This window comes from Alexandromys fortis, unplaced genomic scaffold (assembly GCF_014885135.2).
Source record: "Alexandromys fortis isolate MF-2015 unplaced genomic scaffold, M_Fortis_MF-2015_v1.1 scaffold_7, whole genome shotgun sequence".
Lineage (NCBI taxonomy): Eukaryota > Metazoa > Chordata > Mammalia > Rodentia > Cricetidae > Alexandromys > Alexandromys fortis.
The window spans coordinates 5,557,738-5,585,436 of record NW_026067920.1 but is presented as its reverse complement, the minus strand read 5'-3'; the positions used below and the strand labels follow the sequence as shown (position 1 = coordinate 5,585,436).

General features: G+C 41.5%; 1 protein-coding gene across 10 annotated transcripts in view; it reads left to right on the top strand.

Annotated features, from left to right (window-relative positions):
• Positions 1–27,699, top strand: part of Depdc5 (DEP domain containing 5, GATOR1 subcomplex subunit) — a 113,481-nt gene that overhangs the window by 22,382 nt on the left and 63,400 nt on the right. For 8 of the 10 annotated variants that reach the window (XM_050141024.1, XM_050141023.1, XM_050141025.1 and 5 more), the window contains exons 11-24: positions 2,382–2,451; positions 3,385–3,457; positions 10,749–10,852; positions 11,325–11,399; positions 12,494–12,628; positions 12,996–13,057; positions 13,162–13,235; positions 16,623–16,692; positions 17,112–17,148; positions 17,753–17,873; positions 19,411–19,631; positions 23,318–23,524; positions 25,840–25,975; positions 26,879–26,973. In XM_050141024.1, the coding sequence (XP_049996981.1) occupies positions 2,382–2,451; positions 3,385–3,457; positions 10,749–10,852; positions 11,325–11,399; positions 12,494–12,628; positions 12,996–13,057; positions 13,162–13,235; positions 16,623–16,692; positions 17,112–17,148; positions 17,753–17,873; positions 19,411–19,631; positions 23,318–23,524; positions 25,840–25,975; positions 26,879–26,973 (1,480 nt within the window). The remainder of the gene's footprint in view (positions 1–2,381; positions 2,452–3,384; positions 3,458–10,748; positions 10,853–11,324; positions 11,400–12,493; positions 12,629–12,995; positions 13,058–13,161; positions 13,236–16,622; positions 16,693–17,111; positions 17,149–17,752; positions 17,874–19,410; positions 19,632–23,317; positions 23,525–25,839; positions 25,976–26,878; positions 26,974–27,699) is intronic. The other 2 variants (XM_050141027.1, XM_050141029.1) reach the window with 1 other exon arrangement.

Genomic DNA, 27,699 nt, shown 5'->3' with positions numbered 1-27,699 from the left:
TCAGCACCTATGGGGATCGCCTACAACTGTCTGTGATTCCAGTCCTGGGGGATCTGATGCAGTATTTTGGCAAAGACTCAGCACACATGTGGTGCACAGACATACATACTGACAAAATACCTATACCTATAAAAATAAAAATAAAGGAAAAAAAAACAACCCCCCCCCAAAAAAAAACAAATCAGTGGCTGGAGAGAGAGCTGTCTCAGTGCTTACGAGCACTTCTTGTGTTTGCATAGGAACTGGCTTTGGTTCTCAGGACCCACATGTATGGTACATATGCATTTAGAAAACTCAACATTCAGCCAGGCAAAACACTCATACACACTAGACAGACAGACAGACAGATAAAATTCCTGATGTTTTTTGATTGGGATCTTGGTAAAGCTATATTGGAACTACAAATGCTTTTGCCCTGGCTTCTCAAATAGTTGGAATCACAGGCACGGCCCACCATGTCTAGTCTTAATAGGATTAAAATGACAATGCAGACAATGAGATTACATGCTTGTAATCTCAGGATTTGGGAGGCAGAAGTCTCAAAATGATAAGACCAAAATAAAATATGTACAGAGCAGTTTGCAACACAGTGTGTCTGTGTCAAATTCCTTTACACATTTTTTATAGAAATAAAAATCTGATCCTCAAGTTTCTATGTAATTGTAAGAAATTGGGAATAAACAGCCTTGTAAAAGAATAAAGAATTTGATTTCTCCTTGGAGACAGCAAAATAGTGCTAGTGTGATACTGGCATTAGAATAGACATAGATCAATACAATTGAATAAAAGTCCATGTACTACTCATACATCTGCAGTCTGGTGCTTTTAGACAAGGACAATGAAGTCCATTTGAGGGGAAAAATACTCTATGCATTTTGGGACAACTGAATATTTATATGCAAAAGAATGAATGTGGGCCGGGTGGTGGTGACGCATGCTTTTAATCCCAGCACTCGGGAGGCAGAGGCAGGCAGATCTCTGAGTTTGAGGCCAGCCTGGTCTACAGAGCTAGTTTCAGGACAGCCAGAGCTGTTATACCAAGAAATCTTGTCTCAAAAAACAAAGCAAAATAAAGAAAATAAATTGAACTTTTTATAATTAAAGTCTTAGGAAACTAGGGCTATAGCTCACTTGACCTTTCTATCAATGAAAACATCATCCTCACATATACAGTATTTAACGTCACAGAGTTTGGAGTAAAACAAAATTAGTTTAAAATTAGGGGTCCCTTCCAATTAGCTTTTTGGTCATGGATAGCCTTGGTTTTCTTTTCTGCAAAGTGGAGATGATAATAGTCTCTATCTCCTTTCCACAGGAGTTGAGAGACTCTCTGCTCTCTGTAAAAAGTGTCTCTGTGACACTTTTTCTATCCATCAAAGTTGGATAAGGATGCTTGATTTGGGGGATGTGAAGTCCAGTCCCCAGTTGGTGCCTCAGGTCTGCTTTTCCCCAGCAGTGTACTTCTTGTACTTTGACTTGTACTCAGGAATTTCTATCCACTTGCAATATATCCAAGGAAAAATGAAAGGTGGCATATGGTACATTAAGTTGTATTCTTTTATGTCAAGTGCTGAATTGTGTTAGTGTGGTTGGGAGAGATGAGGTTGAGTCTGGCAGGAACTGAAACAAGTTCGTTGGCTCAGTAAACAAGCTACATGTCATGTCCACCAGTTATTACCCTGTTCCCAGGATTTTGATCTCAAGACTTCATGGAAATGTTTATTCTTACTAGCTCCCATCTGCATCCAAAAGGTAATTTGTGATTTTGGCTTGCATTCCTTCCTCTCCCCAAAGCTTCTGGGCCTCATCCTGTGATGTGTAGGAACATCTTTGGTTCTTTAAACCACCACTATAGGCACTGTTATTTTTCCTTAAACTTGCAGTTCTAATGAATTAAAAGTGGATAGGGATATAATCAAGCTCTAACATTCAGTTGGTCAGGTTTATGTCAAATCAAGAATTGGGTGACAGGACCCTTTCTTTTTGTAGCTTTCCAAGCATTTTTGCACATCCTTAGAACTTAAAGTAACCTACCTGAAGTTACAGGGTGGTAAGCTTAAGAGCCAGAATTGAGAACAAGTCTTTTACTGTTGTTGTTTGTTTTTTTGAGATAGGGTTTCTCTGTGTAGCCTTGGAACCTATCCTGGAACCTGCTCTGTAGATCAGGCTGGCCTCGAACTCAGCGTGTCTCTGCCTCTGAGTGCTGGGATTAAAGGACCACAGCCTGGCGAGAACAAATCTTTTGGCAGCAAGTGTTCTGTCCCCTTCACAGTGCTCAGCCATTGAGCCTCTTAGGATTGCGGATATTAGTGTGCATGGGTTGCTTTACAGTGAAGGAAATAGAATAAACTTGTACCTCCTTTTTCTGTGTTCATGCCTAGGAGAAGAACTGTAGTCACGAAGTGACTGTGGTCCTGTTTTCTAGAACTTTTTATGATGCAAAATCTATTGGTGAGTAAATTTTTCTCATATATATTATATATATTTGTTTGAGAATTTAAACAATTTTGGTAGACTTTTTTAATGCACTATATTTTGATTATACTTTTAAATTTTATTTGTATTTATTTATTTGTTTGTTATTTCTTCTGTTTTGTTTTTCCCCAAGTGCTGGAATTAAAGGCATGTGCCACCACTCCTGGCTTACATTTTGATGACTTATTATATTCTGGCTGTTCTGGGACTCACTATATAACCAGGCTAGCCTCAAGCTCACAGAGATCTTCTGCCTGTGCCTTCCACGTGCTGGGAGGTGTGTGCCATTAAGACAGCTAAATTTTTCATTTCTTAATAGACAGGATATTGTTATATTTTTCAGGCTGGCCATGAACTTCTGGTTTAAAACAAACCTCCTGCCTGCGGCTCCTGAATAGCCAGACTGCCAGTACACACCCCTACAACTAGTTTCTTCCAGTTATTTTCTGTTGGGTCCCTCACCTTCTTCTCAAACAATTAATTTTCATCTTCTTTGCTTTTGTACTTTTTGTCTTTCCCATCTTTGCTAGGAGGGATCCCAAGTAAAATGGAAAATAATAATACATCTTAATTTATATAAGATAGCTGGATTGTGACCACCTAAAACCCACATAACAGATATACAATTATCTTCATTTACTTGTTTATTTACTTACTTCCTTCTTTCTGTTTTTTTTGAGACAGGGTCTTATTGTGTAGCTCTGGCCTTCCTAGAACACTTTGTGTAGACCAGGCTGGCCTCAGACCCAGAGAGATCCACCTGCCTCTGCCTCCCAAGTGCTGGGATTAAAGGCGTGCACCACCACTCCTGGCTTACATTTTGATGATATAGATCTTCAACCCAAAAGAGGAATCCAGCAACACTGTACAATTCAATTTTCAATATGATTTGAATTTTCTGTATTTCAGATGAATTTCCTGAAGTAAACCGAGCATCAATTCAACAGGATCACAAAGGGAGATTCTATGAGGACTTTTACAAGTATGTTTTGGTGCTTTGCTGTGTCTTTATTGGTTGTTTCTTCTTAACTTAAAAAACTTTTTTTAGATTTCATCAGTTTTTATTCTTGTATTTTTCAAATTCTGTGATAGAGGATACCATATTGTGTTTAGAATTTTTATTTGTTTTTGCTGTTTTGAACAGAGTCTTGCTATTCAGCTTTGGTTAGTCTGGAACTCACTATATAGACCATACTAGTTTTGAACTTGTAACATTCCTTGTTTCTGCCTACAAGGTGCTGGGGTTGTTGTTGCGAACCATCACAGCTTCCAAATTATTATTATTTTTTTAATTGTAAAGTATTTTAGTGTTCAAAGGTAATACTAAGTGAGTAGGTAACTAAAAACCCTGGCTGTCCACTGTCTGAATTTGCAGGTAATATCTTGCCATATTTGTTTTCTCTGCCTTTGACTAGATTTTAGCTTAAATTATACCTCTTACAATATTTTATTCCTATGCATAATAAGATCATTTTATATAAAACCATAATGTCATTTAATAAAATTAACAGTGTGTATCATGTATAATAAAAATCCAGAGACAGCTGGGTGATGGTGGCACATGCCTTTAATCCTAGCACTTGGAAGGCAGAGGCAGGTGGATCTCTGAGTTCGAGGCCAGCCTGATCTACAAGAGCTAGTTCCAGGACAGTCTTACCACTATAGAGAAACCCTATCTCAAAAAAACCAAACCACCAAATCAAAACAAAGCAAAAACCCAGAGACAGATATTGGGATTCAACCTGAAGATCAGAAAAGCTAAGCAGCCGGCCACTGGCTCTTACCTCTACCTCAGACCAAAAATGGGAGATTCTGCCTCCAAGAATCCTCAGATTGAGACTGAGAGTGAGACCCATCTTCTCCCATTTTATTTTATTTTATTTTTTTAGTTTTTTCTAGACGGGGTTTCTCTGTAGCTTTGGAGCCTGTCCTGGAACTAGCTCTTGTAGACCAGGTTGGCCTTGAACTCACAGAGATCCGCCTGCCTCTGCCTCCCAGTGCTGGGATTAAAGGCGTGCGCCACCACCCGGTATCTTCCTATTTTATATTCCTCTCTAGTGCTTGGATTAAAGGTGTGCACTACCAACCTACCTTGCCTCTACGACTGAATAGTGTGGCTGCTGGGATTAAAGGTGTGTCCCCCACTGCCTGGCCTTTATGGCTGACTAGTGTGACTGCTTTGCACTGATCTTCAGGCAAACTTTATTTATTAAAACACAAACAATATACCACTATATACCCTTTTTTTGTCTAAAATTAAAAAATGCTATAACTAATATAAGAAAACTATATGCAATAAGTATAATAGCTACATATATATACATAAATCCAACATAAACAGGGCTGTGTATGCTTTTTGTCTGAGCTTATAGTACCTTAGACCATGCCCAAAATGGACTAGTATCTAGAAAGCTTTTGGCTAAAGGAGTTCCCAAACTCTTACTTTTGTCACAAAGAAAGTAAGTTCCATGTGGAGTTTCTTTGATGCCCATTATCTTCTCTGAAGTAGAATGGTGCTGCCAGGAGCAGACATGTCTCATTGTCATAAAAACAAAAAAAAGAACCTATGTTATTAAAACATCCTAAATACTATATTCTGTAGATTTCTGAAGTGTTTGAAGATGATCTGTCTATCTAAAACATATCTTTGTTTGACCTTGAAAACATACTTAATGTGACAAGTTTATAATAGGTGATTAACTGCTAATCCGAATTTCCTTATTATCCTAAACAGTTGGTAATAATAATTTTTAAGGACTAGAAATTTGCATTACATTTTTGAGTGAATTGTATAGATACTTGAACAAGAGTAGAAATATATGTACAGTATGTTCTAACAAAATCAATCTCAAATTTGTATCGATATATAAAATTTGTATACAATATATAAAAGTTTTATCCAATTCAATTTAAAGCTAGTAGCTGCTTTTTCAAAGTCAATGATCTATCTTTTTTTTTTAATATTTTTTTTATTTATTTATTATGTATACAATATTCTGTCTGTGTGTATGCCTGCAGGCCGGAAGAGGGCACCAGACCTCTTTACAGATGGTTGTGAGCCACCATGTGGTTGCCGGGAATTGAACTCAGGACCTTTGGAAGAGCAGGCAATGCTCTTAACCACTGAGCTATCTCTCCAGCCCCCGATGATCTATCTTTTTATTTTATATCCATATCCTCCCTTTTTTCTGATCAGAGTAGGTTCAATAATCTACCCTTTTATCCTACCATATCTACATCCCCTTTTTTCTTTTCAAAACAAGAACCCTGAATCTAAATTCCTTTGTCCAACTTTTCTCCTGACCATAACCAATAACAACTTGTAACCAGCCACCTTAAACAATGACAAATATCCATAAACCTATTGAAAAACCAATAACTAATATGGGAAGTCCTTCTGTCTATGTTTTGCTTTTATTAGTTAATGAATAAAGAAATTGCTTTGAGCATAGCAGGGCAGAACAGAGCTAGGCGGGGAAAACTAAACTGAATGCTGGGAGAAAGAAGGTGGAGTCAAGGAGAAGCCATGTAGCTGCACCAGAGACAGATGCTGGATGGAACCTTGTCAGTAAGCCAGTCTCATGACAATACACAGATTAATAAAAATGGGTTAAATTAAGATGTAAGAGCTAGTCAATAAGAAGCTAGAGCTAATAGGCCAAGCAGTGATTTAATTAATAGTTTCTGTGTAGTTATTTCAGGGCTGAGCACCCAGGAACAAACAAGCGGCCTCCTACAACAACCCACCTACCTTTAGGGTATCCTGGAAAGAAAAATTTGGGTTAATTGTCAAGTCCTGGGAGAGGTAGCTGTTGTCCAGTCTCTGTAATGAGAAAGTGTAGGGCTTTAGAAGCCCTGGCTAGAGTAGTCAGTTAGGCTAGATCATCTCAGCTAGCCACCTCAAAATTGTTGTGAGCAGTGTGTAGTCCAGAGCCAATGTTTAGGTGGTGTTTTTCAGCTTGGTGGTGTTATCATAGTCCTGGAGGAATCGCGTTGTGGGACCCCTCCTACTTTTGGAGACCTTAAAGGTTGCTGTTAGGTGTGTTCATGATTCACTGCAGAAAACTGATAGAAACTCAAACCTGAAATTATGTTCAGAAAGGTAGATGAAACTTTTTAAAAAATTAGTTAATACTCTATATGACCATTAATATCTTACAAAAAGCTTAAGAAAAATATATAAATCTTATAAATCTTAAACCTTAAGGAAAGCTGTTAAAGAGTCAATATAAAACCAAAGGGTTATTAGATTAGTAGCAATAAAGTAGTCTTTAAATATTTGTTTTTCTTCTGTGTCATATCAGGTGTCTCTTCTGACATGAGACAGAGATTTTGGATTTTACTTTAACTAGCATGCGTGGGTTTAGAGAAGAAGAGAACCATACTCCAACTCCAAAACCAGCTTTAATCTTTTTTTTTTAATATTTATTTATTTATTATGTATACAATATTCTGTGTGTATGACTGCAGGCCAGAAGAGGGCACCAGATCCCATTACAGATGGTTGTGAGCCACCATGTGGTTGCTGGGAATTGAACTCAGGACCTTTGGAAGAGCAGGCAATGCTCTTAACCTCTGAGCCATCTCTCCAGCCCTTTTTTTTTTTTGTTTTGTTTTTCGAGACAGGGTTTCTCTGTGGCTTTAAGGCCTGTACTGGCACTAGCTCTGTAGACCAGGCTGGTCTCGAACTCACAGAGATCACAGAGATCCGCCTGCCTCTGCTTCCCGAGTGCTGGGATTAAAGGCATGCGCCACCATCACCCGGCTCAGCATTAATCTTTAATTGGACTGGAATTACAAAAAGACCATTTGCATTATATGAAAAATTATGAAATTTTATCCTGTTGGAAATGTGATATAATATTGGCCAACTTACTTTTTTTCTTGAGATATTTTTCTTTCTGAAAGACTGGTCTTTTCCTTCAGATGTCTCATTTGTCCAGTGGCCTTCAGATTCTTAAGCTGGATACCTTTATTCTCCTGAAAAGACAGAAACAAAACCTAATTTTGGGGAGATTCTCTTTTTGGCAAGTTGTATCTGATCAAATGAAAAGCATTAGTTAGTTTTATAGGTTAGTTTAAATTAAATGGCATTGGTGCTTAATGAATTATCACCTCTTCCCATTAAGAGGTGTCTCTTGTTCAAATTAGTCTTTATCAGTTTTGATGGCATTCATAGCTTTTCTTCTCCTATGGAAACAAAAGCAAAACCCCTTCCCCAGTGTAACACATGTCCTGGTTTCCATTCTGAGGTCAGTGCATCTTTAAAGTATATTCACTGATTCAGTTTCGAAGTTTTTCCTGCTATCCAATGTCTCTACACTGCTGTTGTTCCTATCTCATTAATATTTTGAAAATTCAAAGTTAATAAGGCATTATGCAGTCTATTTCTGGGAGCCTTTATCTTCATTCCTTTCTGTTTATTTAACATATCCTTTAGAGTTTGATTGCTGTTTCTATAACTGCCTGGCCTGTAGGATTGTGCTGGAGCATTGCCTGTCTTCATGTGTACAGGTATACCCATGATGGCCATAACCTTTAGCAAATGTGTGGTTACCCAGTGAGCCTTTTTTGAACTCCAAGCAGTTGCCCCTTGAAAACCTGAGTAGTTATCAGTGGTGTGGTTTATATATTTTAGAATTTCCAAATTCTACAAAATGAAATACGTCTGTCTGCCAGATTTCATCCCTTTGAGTACCCTTTGGGTTACTTCCTGTAGGTAGTGGTGTTTGGTTGTATAAAGAACAAGTAGGACATTTCCTTATAATTTCCTTGGCTTGTTGCCATGTATTAGAAAAGTCTCTTTTGAATCCTTTGCTATTGACATGATTCTTTTTAATGAAATTGCCTCACAATAATTGATTGATTTCTGCATTATCTTGTGCCAGAGGGCTTGGCAGACTCGTATGGGGTCAGATGTGTTATGCATATGGGATGATGCCTTTTCCTGGTTGTATCTTGTAACTGAATAAATAATAAAGTCAATTCTGTACCATCTGGTATAAAGTAATTTGTTTCATTATGCAGAACAACCCTTTCTGCATATTGTGAATTCGTAACTAGGGGTTCTTTGGAATCCCTTAGTCCCACAAGAAAAGCATATAATTCTGACTTTTGGACAGAATCATAAGGGCTTTAATTTCTACTTTACTTAAATTTTCTGATTTGTAACCTGCCTTCCTTGAATTTTTTTGCATCAGAGTAGAATGTAAGGGTTTGGGGCTGGAGTGATGGCTCAGTGGTTAAGAGCACTGACTGCTTTTCCAGAAGTCCCGAGTTCAATTCCCAGCGCCCATATGATGGTTCACAACCATCTGTAATGGGATCTGATGCCTGAAGAACAATTAACAAAATTCAGAGAGAGAAATTGGGGTTCAGCCTGAAGATTCCTAAAGCAAAGCAGCCAGCCACTGGCTTAAAAAAATAAAAAAGAATGTAAGGGCTCCCCCGTACAATGTGAAGAAGAATCCAGTTGAATTATCTTGCTTATGAGGTAGTTATTAATCTCTCCCAAAAATTTGCCACAAGCTCTTTGCCAGGGTTCACCCACAATTTTTCAATTTCGTCATTATTTAAAGGTACTATAATTTTTGCTGGGTCTATTTCTGCTTATTGACAAAGTCTCAATTTTCCTTTTAGAATTAACTCAGAAACCTTTTCCACATAAGTTTTTCATTTTTTACTCAGTTTATGTGGTGAAAAGATTCATTCTAAGATAATCCTTCTACATTAAAATTCCTGTGGGCGGGAACTGGAGAGATGGCTCAGCAATTAAGAGCATTGGCTGCTCTTCCAGAGGTCCTGAGTTCAATTTCCAGTAATCACGTGGTGGCTCACAACCATGTATGAAAACAAATTTTTCTCTGTCTTTTTCTTGTAAAGGTACAGTGAAGAGACAGTCTTTTAAACCAATAACTATAGGAGGCCATCCTTTAGGTAATAGGGAAGGCAAAGGAATGTGAGACTGTAGAGAGCCCATTGGCTGAATCACCTTATTATAACTCTTAGATCTGTTACCATTCTCCATTTTCTAGATTTCTTTTTAACAACAAATACAGGAGAATTCCAAGGGATGGGTGATTCTTCAATATGCTGAGCATCTAGTTGCTCCTGTACCAGCTCTTCTAAAAGCCTCCAGTTTGTCCGTTATTAAAGGCCACCGCATAACCATGCAGGTGTTTCAGTAAACCGTTTTGTCTGTGTGAGTATGTCAAATCCCCTGGAACTGGAGTTACAGAGAGCTGTGAGCTGCCATGTGGGTGTTTAGAATTGAACCTGGGTCCTCTTGGAAATTAGCCAGTGCTCTTGACCACTGAACCATCTCTCTAGCCCTGATTTACTTATTTATTTATGGCATATGATGTACTCAGGGGAACACTATTTGTGGCGGTTGGAGGACAGCTTGTGAGTGTCTGTTCCCTCTTTGTACCTTGTGGATCCCTAATATGAACAATGTATCAGGGTCTGTGGCTGATGCCTTTATCTGATGAGCCATCTTTGTTCATTTGTTTTTTTGTTTTGAGACAGGGTCTTTCTCTGTAGCCTAGGCTGGCCTAGAATTCCCTCTATAGACCAGGTTGGCCCATAACTCACAGAGATCCTTCTGCCTCTGCCTCAAGAATGCTGGAATCAAAGTCTTGCGACACCACAACTCGCTTGTTGTTTTGACCCTGGCTTTTCTGAACCTTACCATGTTCCTAGCCTAGCCTTGAACTTGTGGGTCTACCTACCTTAGTCTTCAGTCCTTGAATTGTAGGCATGTTTATCCCTTTATCTTTTATCCCCTGCTTATTACTACTACGAGCCACGTTTTCCTCCCTCCTTGAAACTTTGTAATGAATGGGATATTCGGTTGATGCGGGAGTGTTTTCTATCTATCTGTTACTTTCATTGGTTAATTAATAAAGAAAACTGCTTGGCCTGATAGGGCAGAATTTAGATAGGCGGAGTAGACAGAACAGAATGCTGGGAAGAAGGGACGTGAGTGAGACGATATAGCTCTCCTCTCCAAGATGGACGCAGGTTAAGATCCTTCCTGATAAGCCACCATCTCGTGGTGCTACACACATTATTAAGTATGGGTTAAAGCAAGATGTAATAATTAGCCAATAAGAGGCTGAAACTAATGGACCAGGCAGTGTTTAAAAGAATACAGTTTGTGTGTTGTTATTTCCGGGGCTAAGCTAGCCGTGCAGGAGCTGGGTGGGAATGCAGCCCATAGCTCCTACTACAATAGGTGCTCGATTTCTCTTTCATGATCATATTCCTTTCAGAGTGGTGGCTCAGAATGAGAGGAGGGAAGAGTGGACATCGCTCCTTGTGACCATTAAAAAACTCTTCATCCAGTATCCAGTGTTGGTGCGACTGGAACAGGCAGGTACTGCATCCATGTGTCAGAGGTGCAGTGGGGAAATGGCATGTAGAATGGAGGCTGGAGACAGAGAAGCAGCTCATGCTCCATTCCCTTGTGTTGCTGTAGATAGTTTCTGCTTCTGGTCAGGTCTGGTCAGTTGGAGCCAGTTGTTTGTTATATATGCTACCAGCTCCTACAATGTTCCCAACTAACACAGTGTGAGCCAGATGCCTTCCTGGTTTGATTTTGTTTTTTTGGAGTTTTCTTGAGGGGTGGGATATGTCTCTAGACAGAGTTTCTCTGTGTAAGCCTGGCTGTCCTGGAGTTCGCTCTGTAGACCAAGAGGCCTGAAACTCAGCTATCCACCCACCTCTGCCTCCTGAGTCCTGGGATTAAAGGCATGTGCCACCACCACCACCACCTGGCACCTTCCTGTTAGTTTTTAAGAGTTCGTTTTTCATGAAATGTTTTTCCTTGTTTTGTATTTTTGCTTTAGGGGGCTTTCCTCAAGGAGACAATTCTACCTCAGCACAAGGAAACTACCTAGAGGCCATCAATTTGTCCTTCAACGGTGAGTAAGACCGCAGTAAGCCGACCTCTTGCTTCCCATGTGGCCATAGACAGCTCGATGCTGATGCCCAAAGCCCCAGACTTGGAGGCCTTCTTCCCATCTACACTTCAAATTAACTCAAAGTAGTCCATTCTAATTGAATGGTCATAATGACTGTTCTTTGGCCCGTGGGCCTTCTGTTGGCAATCAGCCTCCTGTGGTAAGGAGCTGACAGGGCTCCTGCCTGGTAGACTGTTTATTTCTCATTTCATCCCTCAGCTGATTTTAGCTAATTTTTTAAATTTTAGATTCTACTTTTTTCTTTCTTTCTTTCTTTTTTTTGGGGGGAGCAGGGGGTTGAGACATGGTTTCTCTGTGTAACTTTGGAGCTTGTCTTGAAACTCACTCAGTAGACCAGGCTGGCCACAACTCACAGAGATCCACCTGCCTCTGCCTCCTGAGTGCTGGGATTAAAGGTGTTTGCCACCACCTGGCTCCATTCTGCTTTTTAAAAGAAAATACATATATTCTTGAGTGTAGAGCCTGAGATAGGAGAATAAGAAGCATGAGGGATATAGAGAAAGTGAGCTATTAGAGACTCTGTCCATCAAAGCACAAACACAAACACACGGCAATGAAATGACTTAGTGGGTAAAGGCACCTGATACCAAGTTGAGGACCTGGGTTTGATCCCTGAGATCTTAGAAGGAGAAAACTCCTGCAAGTTGTTCTCTGACTTTTACGTGTGCACTGTGGCACTTGAGTGTACACAATACATAAATAAGTATGGCATATGTATCTTATTTGATTCTTGGAACTTTAAGTATAGACTCATTGATGGATGATGTAAGATTATCTCATAAAAATTAAACTGTGGGCCACTATTGGGCACCAGTGAGCATGATTTCTAAAGGGTAAAGTGAATGTTTTTAAGACAGTGCTAAAGTAAAAGGGAAAGGTACATGTGTGTATGACATGGTAAAATTCAGGTCAGAACGAGTCACTTGGTATGACTGGAATGAGTGCAAAGTGCACCAAAAGCTGTGTTGTTTGCCTGTGTCTGGTTTCTGAAAAGCTGTGACATCGTCTCTGGGGGATTTTTGTTTTCTCTAAAGTGTTTGACAAACACTACATCAACCGCAACTTTGACCGAACTGGACAGATGTCTGTGGTGATCACACCCGGGGTGGGTGTCTTTGAAGTGGACCGCCTACTCATGATACTGACCAAGCAGCGCATGATTGATAATGGTAACAGTCCTTGGTTTCTCCTGTCTCCCTGTGTTAATACCCTCCCTTGTCCTGTAAGTGTGGTGCTCTCATTGTCTCTTTACAATGATAAAGGGCTTTACATGGTGATCAGGAGTGTCACTAGAATTGAATTGTGGAGGTCTTGTTTCTCTTTTTACAGATCTGGGTTAATGTCTAACCTAAAGCACATTAGAGAAAAAAGAAAATGCATGTATTTCCTTTCAGTGTAGGTAGCAATGATGAGTTTATAAACTGCAGCACAGCAAGTCAGTTTTACCTCGTACAATGTTCAGTAATACTAACAGATTAGAATACTCACCTCTGCTGTTGTCCTCTTGACCTGCCTTTTTTGTCCTTCCCTTTTTAGGAATCGGGGTGGACCTAGTATGTATGGGAGAGCAGCCTTTACATGCTGTGCCATTATTCAAGGTAATAGAATTTCGGCTTCCTTCTGAAAGACCAGTTGAACAATAATTAAAAATAGAAAGATTGGAAGTTTCTAGCTTATTTGTGCTCCGGCTTTTTCCTTGCAGCTGCATAACCGGAGTGTTCCGAGGGACTCTCGGCTGGGTGATGATTATAATATCCCTCACTGGATAAACCACAGGTGGGTGTCATCACGAGTGGAAGATGAATGTTTTAAATAGTTTCCTTGGTATTGGCTCTTTATTTTTTTTTTTTTTTTTTGAGATGGTTTCTCTGTGTGGCCTGGGCACAGATTCCTGGCAGACCTGCCTCAGCTTCCTGAATGCTGGGATCATATTGTGAGCCATCCAAACCTGTCTTATTTACTTGCTTATTTATTTCTTGGCTAGTTGGTTGTACTGGGAGTTGTACCAAGGGCTTGGTTCTATTTGGTTGTTATTGTTTTAATATTTACTTTTATTTCTATGTATGCACATGTCATCTGTATATGGATGCACACAAAGACCAGGTGAAAGTGTTGGATCATCTGGAGCTGGAGTTACAGAGCTGCCTGATGTGGGTGCTGGGAACCAAGCTCAAGTTCTCTCAAGCATTGAACAGTCTCTCCAGTCCACACCCAGGGCTTTATACATAGTACGCAATTGCTCAGCACAGCTCTCAATTATTTTCTTCTTTCTTTCATTTTTCATTTTATTCCTGAGTAACAAGATGGTTTTTTTAGTCTTAGTTTGACTCTCAAGAAGTAAAAAAGTATTAGTGTTCTTCTCTGCCCTCACAGGGCAGGTATGATATGTCAGAATCCTTGGGATCTGGAGACAGTGGTCTTTAAAATACTGCTCTGTGTGTTTGGTCCAGCTCTTCAAAAGAGCTTAATAAGGGCTAACGTGGCTGACTCCTGCAGCCTCCTCTCCTGCTACTATTTCTTTTTCTTGCTATGGGTGGCAGACACTCTCAACTTACCTCAGGTCTGCGCTTTTTTGTTGTTTTTGTTGTTGACATAGAGGGCCTTTGCCAGTTATTTTCTTGCAGGTGCTTTTCTTCAAGACCCAGCTCCAACTCTTCTCCCCTGTGACTCCTCCCCAGTGGCAGTAGATGCTTTTCCTTTGGTGCTTTCTGTTCTTTGTGTTGTTTGTCATGGGCTGGGCTCCATGAGGGGCAGACTACTTGGCTTATACCTCTAGCTCAAGCATATTTTTTTTAAAAAAGTAATATTATCCTTATTTATTTATGTGTCTGTGTGCATGCTCATATGCCTGCTCATGCCATGGCACACTTGTGTAGGTCAGAGGACCATTTGTAAGGTTTGCTTTTTCCTTCCTTCCTCCATGTAGTTCCTGGGGAGCCAACTCAGATCATCGCAAGCAATTTTACAGAGCAGTCTTGCTGGTCTGGCTTCTACAGTATTTAAGTTTCAAATATATACTAGAGACCAGCTTGGAAACTCACAACAAATACAGATGTTAGCCTTGTGTATGTGTCCTTTATCTTTGTCACAAGCTGTGTTCCTATTGGTGCAGTGATTGTTGCTGGTCACCTATATTCATAGATGAAGAACCAGAAGTGAGCAAGGATTACTTGTTTAGCCACCTGTAAGGATATTATGGTCCCATTACAATTATTCTGTTCAGTGAATGTCCCTTACTTCTCTCAGAACCCATAAAATTTTGTATGGATGGTTTTTTATGAAAAATTGTAAGCTGGGAGATAGGCAATGGTGGTACATGCCTTTAATGCCCATACTTGGGAAGCAGAGACAGGCAGATCTCTTTGGGTTCAAGGCCAGCCTGGTCTACAGAGTGAGTTCCAAGACAGCCAAGGCTACACAGAGAAACCCAGCCTTAAGAAAGAAAAGAGAAAGAAAAAAAAAAAAAGAAAGAAAGAAAAGAAAATTTGTACTTTTTTTTGAGGTCTTGTTATGTAGCCAAGCTAAAAACTGTTGGTTGTTCTGCCTCAGCAAGGCTAATATTAAAACTATAAGCTATCACATTTAGCACAGATATCATACTTAAAAAAAAGCTTTATTTACCTGGGTCTTTTGCCTGTATGTGCACTACATGCTTGCCATGTGTCCCCAGAGGTCAGAAGACGGCATTGGGTCCCCTGAAACTGGAGTTAGAGATTGTGAGCCATCGTGTGGGAGCTAGGAATCAAACCTGGTCCTCTGGAAAAGTAGCCAGTACTCTTAATCCTGGAGCCATCTGTCCAGCCCCCATTTTGATCTGTAGCTCTGAGGGGCAAAACAGTAGAAAGCAGAAAAAGATTGATTCGGTGTAGCAGCATTGGCAAGATGGATAAAGAGATCCAGCAAACCCCTCCACTCTTTTCCAGTTCCTAAAGCAAGATCAAAATTTAAATAGAGGATCAAGGATGTCCACACCTAAGCTATGCTAGTCAAGGTGTGGTCCTGCCCACCAGTGACCCATCACCATCTGGGGTTTAGTCTCATCCTGTCAGGTGGTTTGATGGATTGTTAGAACTGTTAGAAATTTCTTCCCAGGGGACAAGTCCCACACTGGCAGCCTTTCCTTCTCCATCATGATATTTTGGGGGAATTTTCCTTCCTTCCTTCCTTCCTTCCTTCCTTCCTTCCTTCCTTCCTTCCTTCCTTCCTTTCGTTTTTTTTTTAAAATATTTATTTATTATGTATATAATATCTCTCTGTATGTATGCCTGCAGGCCAGAAGAGGGCACCAGACCTCATTACAGAGGGTTGTAAGCCACCATGTGGTTGCTAGGAATTGAACTCAGGACCTTTGGAAGAGCAGGCAATGCTCTTAACCTCTGAGCCATCTCTCCAGCCCCTCTTTCGTTTTTTTTTTTTTTTAAGACAGGATTTCTCTTTGGGGCCTGTCTTGGAGCTAGCTCTAGTAGGCCAGGCTGGCCTTGAACTCACAGATATCCGCCTGCCCCTGTCTCTCAAGTGCTAGGATTAAAGACTTGTAAAGACGTGGTTGCTGGGAATGAACTCAGGACCTCTGGAAGAACAGCCTGTGCTCTTAACCTCTGAGCCATCTCTCCAGCACCTGCAGTTTGTTTTAAGGTTTAGATTAAAGAATCTGGGCTTAGTCGAGCTCACCTTTTATTCCAGCACTTTGGAGGAAGAGGTAGGCGAATCTGAGTTTAAGAACAACTAGGATTATACAGAGAAACCCTGTCTTGAAAAACAAAAAAACAAAAACAAAAAAATTGTTACTGGAGAGATGCCTCAGCAGTTAAGAATATTGATTGTAGCTGGGCAGTGGTGGCACGTGCCTTTAATCCCAGTACTAGCAGGCAGAGGCAGGTGGATCTCTGTGAGTTCAAGGCCAGCCTGGTCTATACGCTAGTTCCAGGACAGGCTCCAAAGCTACAGAGAAACCCTTTCTCAAAAAACCAAATATTGGTTGTTCTTCCAGAGGACCTGGGTTCAATTCTTAGCACCCACGTGGCAGTTTATAACTGTCCAACTTTTTGTAACTCCAGTTCTAGGGGATCTGATACCCTCACACCGACATATATGTAGGCCAAACACCAAATGTACATAAAAATAAAAAAGTAAATTATAGATTAATAACTTTTTTTTTAATAGTTTCTACACATCCAAAAGCCAGCTGTTTTGCAACAGTTTCACCCCACGGATCAAACTGGCAGGAAAGAAGGTATGTTTCCCCAGTCTGAACAGCGTTCAGGGGCTGCACACAGCTGTGTGTACTGTCAGCTCCCTTCTCCCATCTCTAGGGTCATAATAGGGTTTCAACATTTTTGTGTTGAAACTTCATGGAGAAGCTGGGGCTGTAGCCCAGTGTAGAGCATACGCATGCCTGGGATTCACGCCTGGGATTCAGTCCCCGGCAGGAACTGGGGTCCATGCCCCACTGGATAAGCTTCTGAGAAAAAGATGTAAAGTGGAAACTAAAGACTTAGCAGAGCTTGCCACTGCAGTAGGCCGGTGTCAAGTGTTAACACCCAGTTACTAGATAGCCAGGACGCGGTCTTTGCCCTAAGGAGTAGTACATAACATACTGTGTTCCATTTGCTTCTGTCAGAGGAGTGATAAAGTATCTATTTAATTTTTCAGCCTGCTTCTGAGAAAACCAAAAATGGCCGAGATACATGTGAGTTTTTTGTTTTTTTCATTTGTTTTTTAAGACAGGGTTTCTCAGTGTAGCCCTGGCTGTCCTGGAACTTGCTCTGTAGATCAGGCTACCCTTGAACTCACAGAGATCCCCCTGCCTCTGCCTCCTGAGTGATGGGATCAAAGGCATGTGCCACCACCGTCTGGCCACATGTGAGTATTTTTGAGATGCTTTCTCATCACTTTTAGGAATAGGTAATTCGTGGTCACAAAATAATGGGAAGTATTGTAAGAAGGTTCATATTAAAGTCAGTAACCCACATTCCTGTGTCACCCTAGGAAGGGTGCTTAGCCACCTTGCAGCTGTGCCTTGTCAGCTGCAGTGCATGGGTCAGGTGGAAAGAACTGGGGATGCTCAGGTAGTCTTTCAAGCAGGACCAGTAAGACTAGCGCTGAACGCTGCCCGGCTACTGCTGTACTATTTTAGTGTCACTTTGACATTTATGTCATTCAGTCTTAACCTGATGGTTGGGTTATTCCATCTTATCCTTGGTAGATAGCCCAAATGCCTTGCAGATTTTGATGATCCTCTATAGGTGTCTCTGTTAGAACTGTGTTTTAATTGTATTATTTGTGTTTTACAGCTCTTGGGACTCCAAAGGAATCTGAGAACACCCTGCCCATCCAAGTAGATTATGATGCCTACGATGCTCAAGTATTCAGGCTGCCTGGTCCATCCCGGGCTCAGCGCCTTGCCACCTGCAGGTTTTCTGTCATATTCCTCTGGGGGTGCATATAAAATGATTTAGGGACCCAAGGCCTGTGCCACAAGTCAATAACCTGACACTCAGGAGGCAAAGATGGAGGGATTCCAAATTCAAAGCCAGCCTCAACTATATAGTGAGGCTATATTTTAGGAAGAAAGAGCAGTTCAGAAAACCTGAGAGGTGCATGCTTCAGCACATTCACTGCATTGGAACAGCACAGAGGTTAGCATAGCCTCTGTGCAGGGGTAACACACAAATTCATGAAGGCTTCCATATATATTTTTTTAATTACAGCATTTGTTTATATTAAAACAGAGTATTAGAAAGCAAAAGAAAACCTGAGGGACCTTTATGAGAGCAACCTTAAAAATATTTAAATTGGGGCTGAAGGGATAGCTCAGTGGTTAAGAGCACTTGTTACTCTTTCAGAGGGCCCAGGTTCAATTCAGTTCTTAGCATATATGGTGGTATACATCCATTTAGAATTCCAGGTTCTAGGAGCTCCAAAGCTTTCTTCTGATGTCCTTGGGCACTAGGGGTACACTGCATGCACCTACGTACATGCAGGCAGAATATTTACTTACATAAAAAAAATTATAAAAAATTTAAAGGAGTTTTAAATTAAAATTACCCTCAGGAAAGCTATGTTGTAGAGATTGTTGGTGATTCCATTCTCAGACTCTTGGGTCTACCTATTTTGTTTGTCGTGAAGTATTGTCTCAAGATACAGGAAGGTTCTCAGACATTGCAGCCAAGAAATGCAATTCACAAAGCACAGGCTCTTCCTTGGCTGGCACTAATACTGATCTTTTAGGTTTACTATTCCAAGGACAGAATTTTTCTTTCTTTAACTCTCACTATTTAAATTTGCTCTGTGAGCAGGGCAGTGGTGGCACACGCCTTTAATCCCAACACTCGGGAGGCAGAGGCAAAAACTACAGAGAAACCCTGTCTTGAAAATAAAAAAAATAAATAAATAAATTTGCTCTGTGTTGTTTTGGCCAAATAAGTTTCTAATTGTGATACATTTAACCACCTTTGGATCTAATGTGGTTTTCTTATTTTTTTTTTTTTGCTGGGCAGTGGTGGTGCACTCCTGTAATCCCAGCATTCAGGAGCAGAGGCAGGCAGATCTCTGTGAGTTTGAGGCCAGCCTCATCTACAAAGAGAGTTCCAGGACAGCCAGAACTGTTACACAGAGAAACCCTGTCTCAGAAAAAAAAAAAAAATCTTGTTTTGATACAGGGTCTCATTCTATAGCTCAGGGATTCACCGTAGCCTAGAATGGCCTTGAACTCCTAGTGATCCTCCAGCTTCAGCCTCTCAACTGCCAGGACTAAATGTAAATCACCATGCCCTTTTCTTCCCCCCCTGCTCTTGAGATGAAATCTTCGTTGTTCAGGCCAGCGTTATTTCCCATATTGAGAGTTTTAATATTGGTTTCTCGAGTATATGTAGCTGTTGATCATCACTGATATTTTAACTCAAAGTTGAAGTGTCGTTTTCATGGTAGTAATTTGTCTCCTGCATATTAGGTCTGTGAGGGAGCAGGAGAATCATAGTCGCAAAAGTGCCAGCTCCTGTGATGTCTCATCCAGCCCTTCCCTACCAAGCCGTGCACTGCCCACTGAGGAAGTGAGGAGCCAGGCTTCTGATGACAGCTCCCTGGGCAAGAGCACCAACATCCTGATGATCCCTAACCCCCACCTGCACCAGTATGAAGTCAGCAGCTCATTGGGCTACACCAGCACCCGAGGTCAGAGTGCTAGAGCACAGACGGCTGGGGAGGCGTGGGAGTGACAGGGCCAGATGGAGTGGGGTGTAAGTTTCATATTTTTGTTACTTTCATGCCAGTGAACGAGTGCAAATCATATGAGGTGTTGGATGTGTACTATACTATTCTGTCATCTCTAACCTTTTGTACGTTATCTACAGTCTTTTTTAGGCCTAGGGTCAAAGGGGTTTGTTATTTTTTCATCTCAGTATGTGCCACGCTTTGTGTTTTGTGCCTCAAACTCAAACTTAGTGGCAAGTACCTTTGCTGAGCCATCTTGCTGGCCCCTTTTTGAGACAGTCTCATTTTACTATCCCCCAGGTTAGCCTTGAGCTTACTGCAATCTCCTCCTGCCTTCACCTCTTCAGCGCTGGGATTATAGATGTGTACCATCCTACCCAGCTGAGTGTCTTCTTTCATTTCTATAGTAATTAGTTAGGCCATATTCTTTCTTATTTGCTAAATCCCAGCACCAGTTTGTTAATTTACAGTGTATTCATTCTGTGTGGTTGAGAGAGTGATCTGTGGCAGCTGTACTTTCAGTTATGAGTGAGTTTATTAAGTAAGCTGGAAAAGTAAAAGAGTAAATAACAAGTAGATAGAAGCACCAGACAGACAGCAAAATATTTTCAAATCAGTTTGCAACATCCAGCAAACCATGGGAGTAACCTGATTAAGAGAACAAACAAGGATACCATCATCAAAGGTTTGCACACATCCAGCAGAAATCAGCTGGGGAAGTTGAGGCAATCAGTGGGAATTCCCAGTTCAGTCTATAGATGAGCTTTTGGTTTTCTGTTCCTGCTACAGATTTTTGTTTGTTTGTTTGTTTGAGGCAGGGTTTCTCAGTGTAGCCCTGACTGCCCTGGAACTCACTTTGTAGACCAGGCTGGCCTCAAACTCACTAAGATCCACCTGCCTCTTCCTCCAGAGTGCTGGGATTCAAGGTGTGCACCACCACTGCCTTTTAATTAAAAGACTGGTCTTTTAATTGGCTATTTTTCTGCCTGCTACACTCCTGATGTTGGAAATACACCACTATGTCTAGTGACAGGATTTTTGTGGTTATTTGATGGTGATTTGATTATTCCATAATTGTATGCAAATTACAAATCAGGTTCAAAGGTGAAATATTACAATGATATAGAAGGTTTCATGCTAGATATTAGATAATGGTGATCGAACCATTTATTTAAAAATTATGTGTGAATGAGTATGTATGTTTAGAGGACACCTTTGTGGGTATGTGCGTGTTCACGTGTGGAGGTCAGAAGACAACCTTGAATTTTGTTTTTAATGTACCTTCTACTTTTTGTTTAAACTTGTTTTTTTTTAAATAAATTTTATGATTTATTTAACTTTCTTTTATGTGAATCAGTGTGAAGGTGTCAGATCCCCTGGAACTGGATTTTCAGACAGTTGTAAGCTGCCGTGTGGTTGCTGGGAATTGAACCCAGGTCCTCTGGAAGAACAGTTAGAGTTCTTAACCACTGAGCCATCTCTCCAGGCCCTAAACGTGTTTTTTGGAGCTGGCAAGATGGCCAGCTAGTAAAGGGATTTTTCTGATGCCCTGAATTCTATTCCTAGAGCTCAGATAAAGATTAAAGGAGAGAACCAACTCCACAGAATTTACCTTTGATTCTCTGCGTGTGTACTCTGACACTCATGCCCTCACACACTATAATAATAAATAAAATTAAAAAACAGTATGGCTTTTGATTAGCTTGAACTTTGCCAAACAAGCTAGGCTAGTTGGCCAGTAGCTCCAGGTATCTGTCTCCATTTCCCATCTCACCATTGCTAGGATTGCAAGCATGTACCACTGAACCTGTTGGCACAGAGATCCAAATTCAGATCTGAATACTTGTGGGGCAAGCACTGAGCCATGTTCTTAGGAATCCTTGTTGTTCTCATCCGTTTTAAGACAGGGTCACACTGTAGCCTCAAATTCATGAGGGTCCTTCTGCCTCAGCCTACCAGGTGTTGAGATTACAGATGGAAGCCACCATGCCAGATATTACTCGATGCCACATTTTTAAAGTTGTTTATTTATCCTATGCACATTGGTATTTTTCCTGCATGTATGTCTATGTGAGGGTGTCAGGTTCCATGGAACTGAATTATAGACAGTTGTGAGCTGCCATTTGGGTGCTGGGAATTGAATCCTGGTTCCATGGAACAGTAGACAGTGCTCTTAATTGCTAAGCCTTCTCTCCAGCCTCCCTTGATGCCACTTTCTAATCAACATAGTTGTTTTCTGAACATGCACAGAAACGGACTTTGTTCCCATGGGTTTCAGTTTTTAGGTCCTTAGATTGGGTTACATAACTTGCTGCCTTCATTGCTCTTCTAGGCCATTGCACAGGACAAGTTGAATCTAAATATTGCTTTTCCTGGCCTAGCCAAGCATGAACACATTCTTTATTCTTTTTTCTTAAGAACATTTCTTCAATTGAACACAATGACATGATTGCTTACACTTCTCTCAGTACACAGACTCAATGGGGGGAATCTTCTTAATCATTGAGGAACTTGATTCCTCTTATCCTATGATGCCATCATCTTCAACATTGATTTCCAGAATTGCCACAAAAGAGGAAAAGATAATGAAGATGATGCTTTGTTGTAATAGGAACGGCGGGCTGCGTCCCCAGCACCCCGGCTGCCGGCTAGCTTATGCCCCGAAATAACAACACACAAACTATATTCTTTTAAACACTGCTTGGCCCATTAGCTTTAGCCCTTACAGGCTAATTCTCATATCCCGATCAACCCATCTCTAATAATCTGTGTAGCATCAGTCCTACCGGGAAAGATTCTAGCCTACGTCCATCCTGGGTTGGAGCTTCATCGCAAGTGACTCAGAGAGCAGAGCTATCACGTCTACCCAGGAGAGGGGAGCATGACGTCTCTGAGCTCACTTCCTCTTCCTCCCAGTATTCTGTTCTGTTTACTCCTCCCACCTATATTTTAACCTGTGAGGCCAAGCAGTTTCTTTATTATAATTAACCAATGACCTTCCTCCATCAATGCTTATCAATAGCTGTTGTATAGTCCTTAAATAAGCTAACTATTCTTTTTGCTGGAACTCGTGTCATTTGCTTTCAGTGCAGATAGAGAGGGATTCTAGCCTTGTGTACTCAGAACCTAATGGGTGTAGTGAGCTAGTCTGTTCACCAGACATACCTTTCACTTACTTATTTGTCATGCAGTGTCTTGTTATGCAGCCTTGGCTGACCTGTAACTCTCTGTAGATCAGCCTGGCCTTGAGCTCAGATCTGCCTGTCTGTGCCTCTCAAGTGCTCTGACTAAAGCGTGTGGCTGTCACAGCTGGCTCAAACATTTATTTTTGCTGTCTTGCCCTCAGAGAGAATATATTCACCCCATTCCTATTATAGTCCTTACTCATTGCATTCAGCTCAGTGTTCATGGTCCCCCTGCAAAATATGGGACTGTATTAAGTTTGTGTGTTTCTTCATTGGGTCTTGTCTCCAAAATATTTGAGAAAAAAAAACAACAACAAATCTAAGCATGTTTTATTCATTACTCTTACTTCCTGATAATTATGACGTCCTAGATTTTTGCTAGTCTTGACTCATCGGTCTTCTTAACTCTGATTTCATTGTGGATTTGTGCTTTGTCTTTGCTTTCAACCCCATGATTTGCAGCAGATGTCCTGGAGAACATGATAGAACCCCCACAGCGGGACTCCAGTGCACCAGGAAGATTCCATGTGGGCAGTGCAGAGTCTATGCTACATGTTCGGCCTGGTGGATACACACCTCAGAGAGCACTGATTAACCCCTTTGCCCCCTCAAGAATGCCCATGAAGCTCACATCCAATAGAAGGCGCTGGATGCACACTTTTCCTGTAGGTAAGTTGGCTGCTCAGGAAAGAGCCTTGGACTCTGAGTTCCGAGCTCTGGTCCTTAGCACTGATCAGCCGTGGGTCAAGTGCCTCAACGTTTGTGAACCTCTTGGCCCCATCAGTGAGGGGGACATGCCTGCTGGGCTTTTTACGGGGTCTTCAGGAGGATCTTTGAAGACACACTTGAGAACAAACTTTGTAAGTAACCAGCTGTGTTAACTAATGGGTTTTCCTTTTTTGTTTGTCCCTTTGAAAGGGACTGTGCTTTCCTGTCCCTCATTTTCACCATTGCTCCTCCAAGCTGCATCTGTGCTACTTTGTCATTTCTCAGGAGTCTCTGAGGGGTGAAGGAAAAAAAAATAATTACTTTTACTTCACTATTTTTCCTAGCCAATCTTTTTACTCTGTTCTGGCCTCAAGAAGATGGCAGTAAGGGTTTATAAAGCTTAGATAAAATGAACCTTCAGCTTAATGGGTTCTTGCAGGGCCAGGAAGGAACAGATGTGTTTTTTTTGTTTGTTTGTTTGTTTTATTTTTTTTTAACTAGGAATGATCTTACTGAATGATTAGAAATGCCTAGTTGTTTTCTTTTACATTTGATTTTACTGTTTAAAGTTAAATTAAAAAATGTGAAATAAATCTGGTTTATTTGGCTGTAACTGGAGGCCATTCCAAACCTCTTTTGTCCCTTATTTCTGTTAGAATCACACAAATTATTTCTTTCTGGTTTTGTTCTCTTTTTTTGTTATTCCTACCAGTTTTATTTTGAGGTATCTCTGTTTCTCACTTTTGTACTTGCTCTTGCTTTTTATTTATTTTTGAGACAGGGTCTCATATAGCCCAGAGTAGCATTGAACTTGCCCTGTAAGGAGGATGACCTTGAATTTAGGATCACTACAACCACTGCTTGTTCATCTCCAGCTCCAGACCAGGCTGAAATCAATCAATCAATCAATCAATCAATCCTCTCTCTCTCTCTCTCTCTCTCTCTCTCTCTCTCTCTCTCTCTCTCTCTGTGTATGTGTGCTTTTGTATGCTCATGCATGTACATGCATATAGAGGCCAGAGTGTCTTCTACTACTCTAGTTTTGGGGACAGGCCCTCTTATTGAACCTAGATCTCACTGATGCTCACTAGAGCTCACTAGCTTCCCAACAAGCCCCAAGAATTCTCCTGTTCTGTCTTCCCAGCACTGGAATTATAGGTACATTATGTCGTGCCTAGCTCATGGGTGCTGGGGATCTGAACTCAGGGCCTTGTGCTTGCTTTGCAGGCGTTTTACTGATTGAGCCATCTCACTAGCTCCTAGGCTAAAACCTCCTAAGAGAACTTTCTCTTACGGCCTTCAGCTCTTCTGTTTTCCTAACGCACCCTTCATGCCCACATTACTGAAGAACAGCAGCAGCTGCAGCTGGTCTGCAGACACTGCTCCCTCGTTTGTCCTCTTGAGCACTGATCCTCTGGTCACTAAGACCCTTCTTCACCAGGCAGCCTGCCCTTCTGACTCCTCACTCCCTTCAGAGGGTCTTTCCCTTCTTACCCAGTCTCTTGATCTCCACACACACTTCTACCTCTTTCACATTTGGGTTTCGTGGATATTTCTTCTACCCAGATAAATTTTCCTTCTTGGTAACCTTATTTAACCCTTTAACGCATATGTTTTCAGGAAGCGCATTTTAATAGACAAGACTAATCTAGCCTCTCGTGCTCTGTCTTTTTTGTGCATGAGCACCCTAGATTTTTAGAGTGACACTGTTACTTTCTGACTTTTTTCTTTTTTTGAGACAGGTTTTCTCTGTGTAGCTCTGACTATCCTGGAACTCACTCTGTACCCTGTAGCACAGAGATCTGCCAGCCTCTGCCTCCCAAGTACTAGAGCTAGAGTGTACACCACCTTACCAAGATTGTTGTCTGTCTGTCTCTTTCTTTCTTTCTTTCTTTCTTTCTTTCTTTCTTTCTTTCTTTCTTTCTTTCTTTCTTTTCCTTGGAGCCCACAGAGATCTGCCTGCCTCTGCCTCCTGAGTGCTGGGATTGAAGGTGTGCACCACCACCACCTGGCTTGTTATTTCACTTTTATTTTCCTTCTCTTTTCATCTTTTTATCCTCTTATACTTGTCTATTTCTGTATGGCATCTCCATAGTATTTCTGAAACCGAGAGTTCCAGCATATAGTCCCAGATACAGTGTGGGCAGAAGCCTTGTATAATATTCCTCCTGCTGTGCTCATTGTCGGGCCTCTCCATTGTCCCAGCAGTTGGAGAGAAGGAAGAGTATGTTTTTGTTCAGGTTGGAATAACATTCAGTGGTTCTTTGTCTGGGTAGGACCATCTGGAGAGGCCATTCAGATCCATCATCAAACGCGGCAGAACATGGCAGAGCTTCAGGGCAGCAGGCAGAGGGACCCCACCCACTCCTCTGCAGAGCTGTTGGAGTTGGCGTATCATGAAGCTGCTGGAAGGTGAGGGTTTGCACAGGGCTCTGGAAGGTAGCCCAAGACAGCGCTGAACAGCTGATGAAATGACACATTTGTGACTTAGAACACTCCCATCAGGTCCTGCATCCCTGGGCAAAGGGTGAATGCAGGTAGCCTGATAGTGCGCCTGTAACATTACCAAGACCCTGCTTTAGGTTTGTTTTGAACTCACATTTTGTAAACTTCTTAATATTCTTCCGAACTGGTCAAGGATAAAAATGAGATATCTCTTTTTTGTCTTAGGGTTTGCCTATGGGATGCCGGGACAGGTGGTACATGCTGTTCTCTTAACAGCTTCTCTGTGACTTGGCATACTCGTTTTTGAACAGAAGCTCTGAATGTCTTACAGAGTATCTGAAGAGTCAGTATAGGCAGAAAGCCATTTAAGCCTTGATGAGTGTGACCCTGCTTTAAACCTGGACTCACTGGTCCGAAATTGCTTCAGGAAGCACTTTTCAAAAAGCAGCCTTGGCCCCATTCTTTGGGCACTGGATGTCCTCTTTGCTGGCGGGGGGGGGGGTGTTCATGTGAGGTCTAGACAGGGTATGGGCCTCTTCATTAGGTTAGCTCTGTCCATCCATTCAAGCATTTTATGTCCTTCCTTTGTTTTTAAGGGAGAGGCATAGTGCAGAAAGGGGAAGTGGTCTAATGGTGGTAGGTGAGCAGTCAGGGTGTCTGGGGCTTGGCACACAAATAAAACTACCACAGGGTGGTTTGAGGTATGGATCCTAAGGGCTGCCAGCCTGTGTGACTGAATATCCAGCCTGTTTTTCATGAGTCCTTCCCTCTCTTCTTACCCTCTCCCCTACACACTAGGGTACAGGTGAGCAGGAAAAATCGTGATGATCTACATTAATTAAGCAGGTGACCCGGCTTTGTTCTCTGCAGGCACAGCACTTCCCGCCACCCTAGTGACAGCATGTCCTTGAACTTCGGTGCAACTGAAGAGCTTTCTGCCAGCCTGCTTAGCAACAGTGGTGCAGGTAACTCATCCAAGAAGTAATAGAGTTGGGAAGCTCAGAGTAGGAACACATCTAGAAATGACACAAAGGCCAGAAAAGCAGACCATGTCCATTTTGGGATCATTTCAGCCACAATTTGGAGTGACCTATTTAGAAGCAATACTGTATAATGCATGGAATTATAAATGGACTGCCCATTACGTTTTTAGCTGAGGACAGATTTATCATTGTTTCGTCAGGGAGTCCTGACTGAGCTGTGAGGTGTTGAGGGCAGCACCAGAGACCAGCTAGGAGGAGTCTGGTTTAAGGCTTTGGACTGCCAGGCCTGGAAATAATGCACCCTCCTGTAGAAACCATCATAACATCACAAAGAGAGATGCCTGTGCGTGGTGGCCCACACCTTTAATCCCAGCACTCCAGAGGCAAAGCCAGGTAGAGCCCTGTGAGTCTGAGGCCAGCCTGGTCTACATAGTGAGTACTAGGCCAACCAAAGCTATATAATAAGATACTATCAAAAAAGAGAGGATGGAGGAAGGTGATGTAGTTTCGTTGAGTAGTATTTCAGGCTTACAGGGATAGAAACTGATTGGACAGAAAGTTAGAAGGTACAGATTCCAAATGCAGGTGATGGATGGATGGAGCCAAGCTTGGCTTTTACTCTCTGAAAACACTTTAATTATCTAATAATCTCAATAAGGCATATATTACTAGCTACAGATCACGTGGTCAGTTGAATGGCGAGAGGTC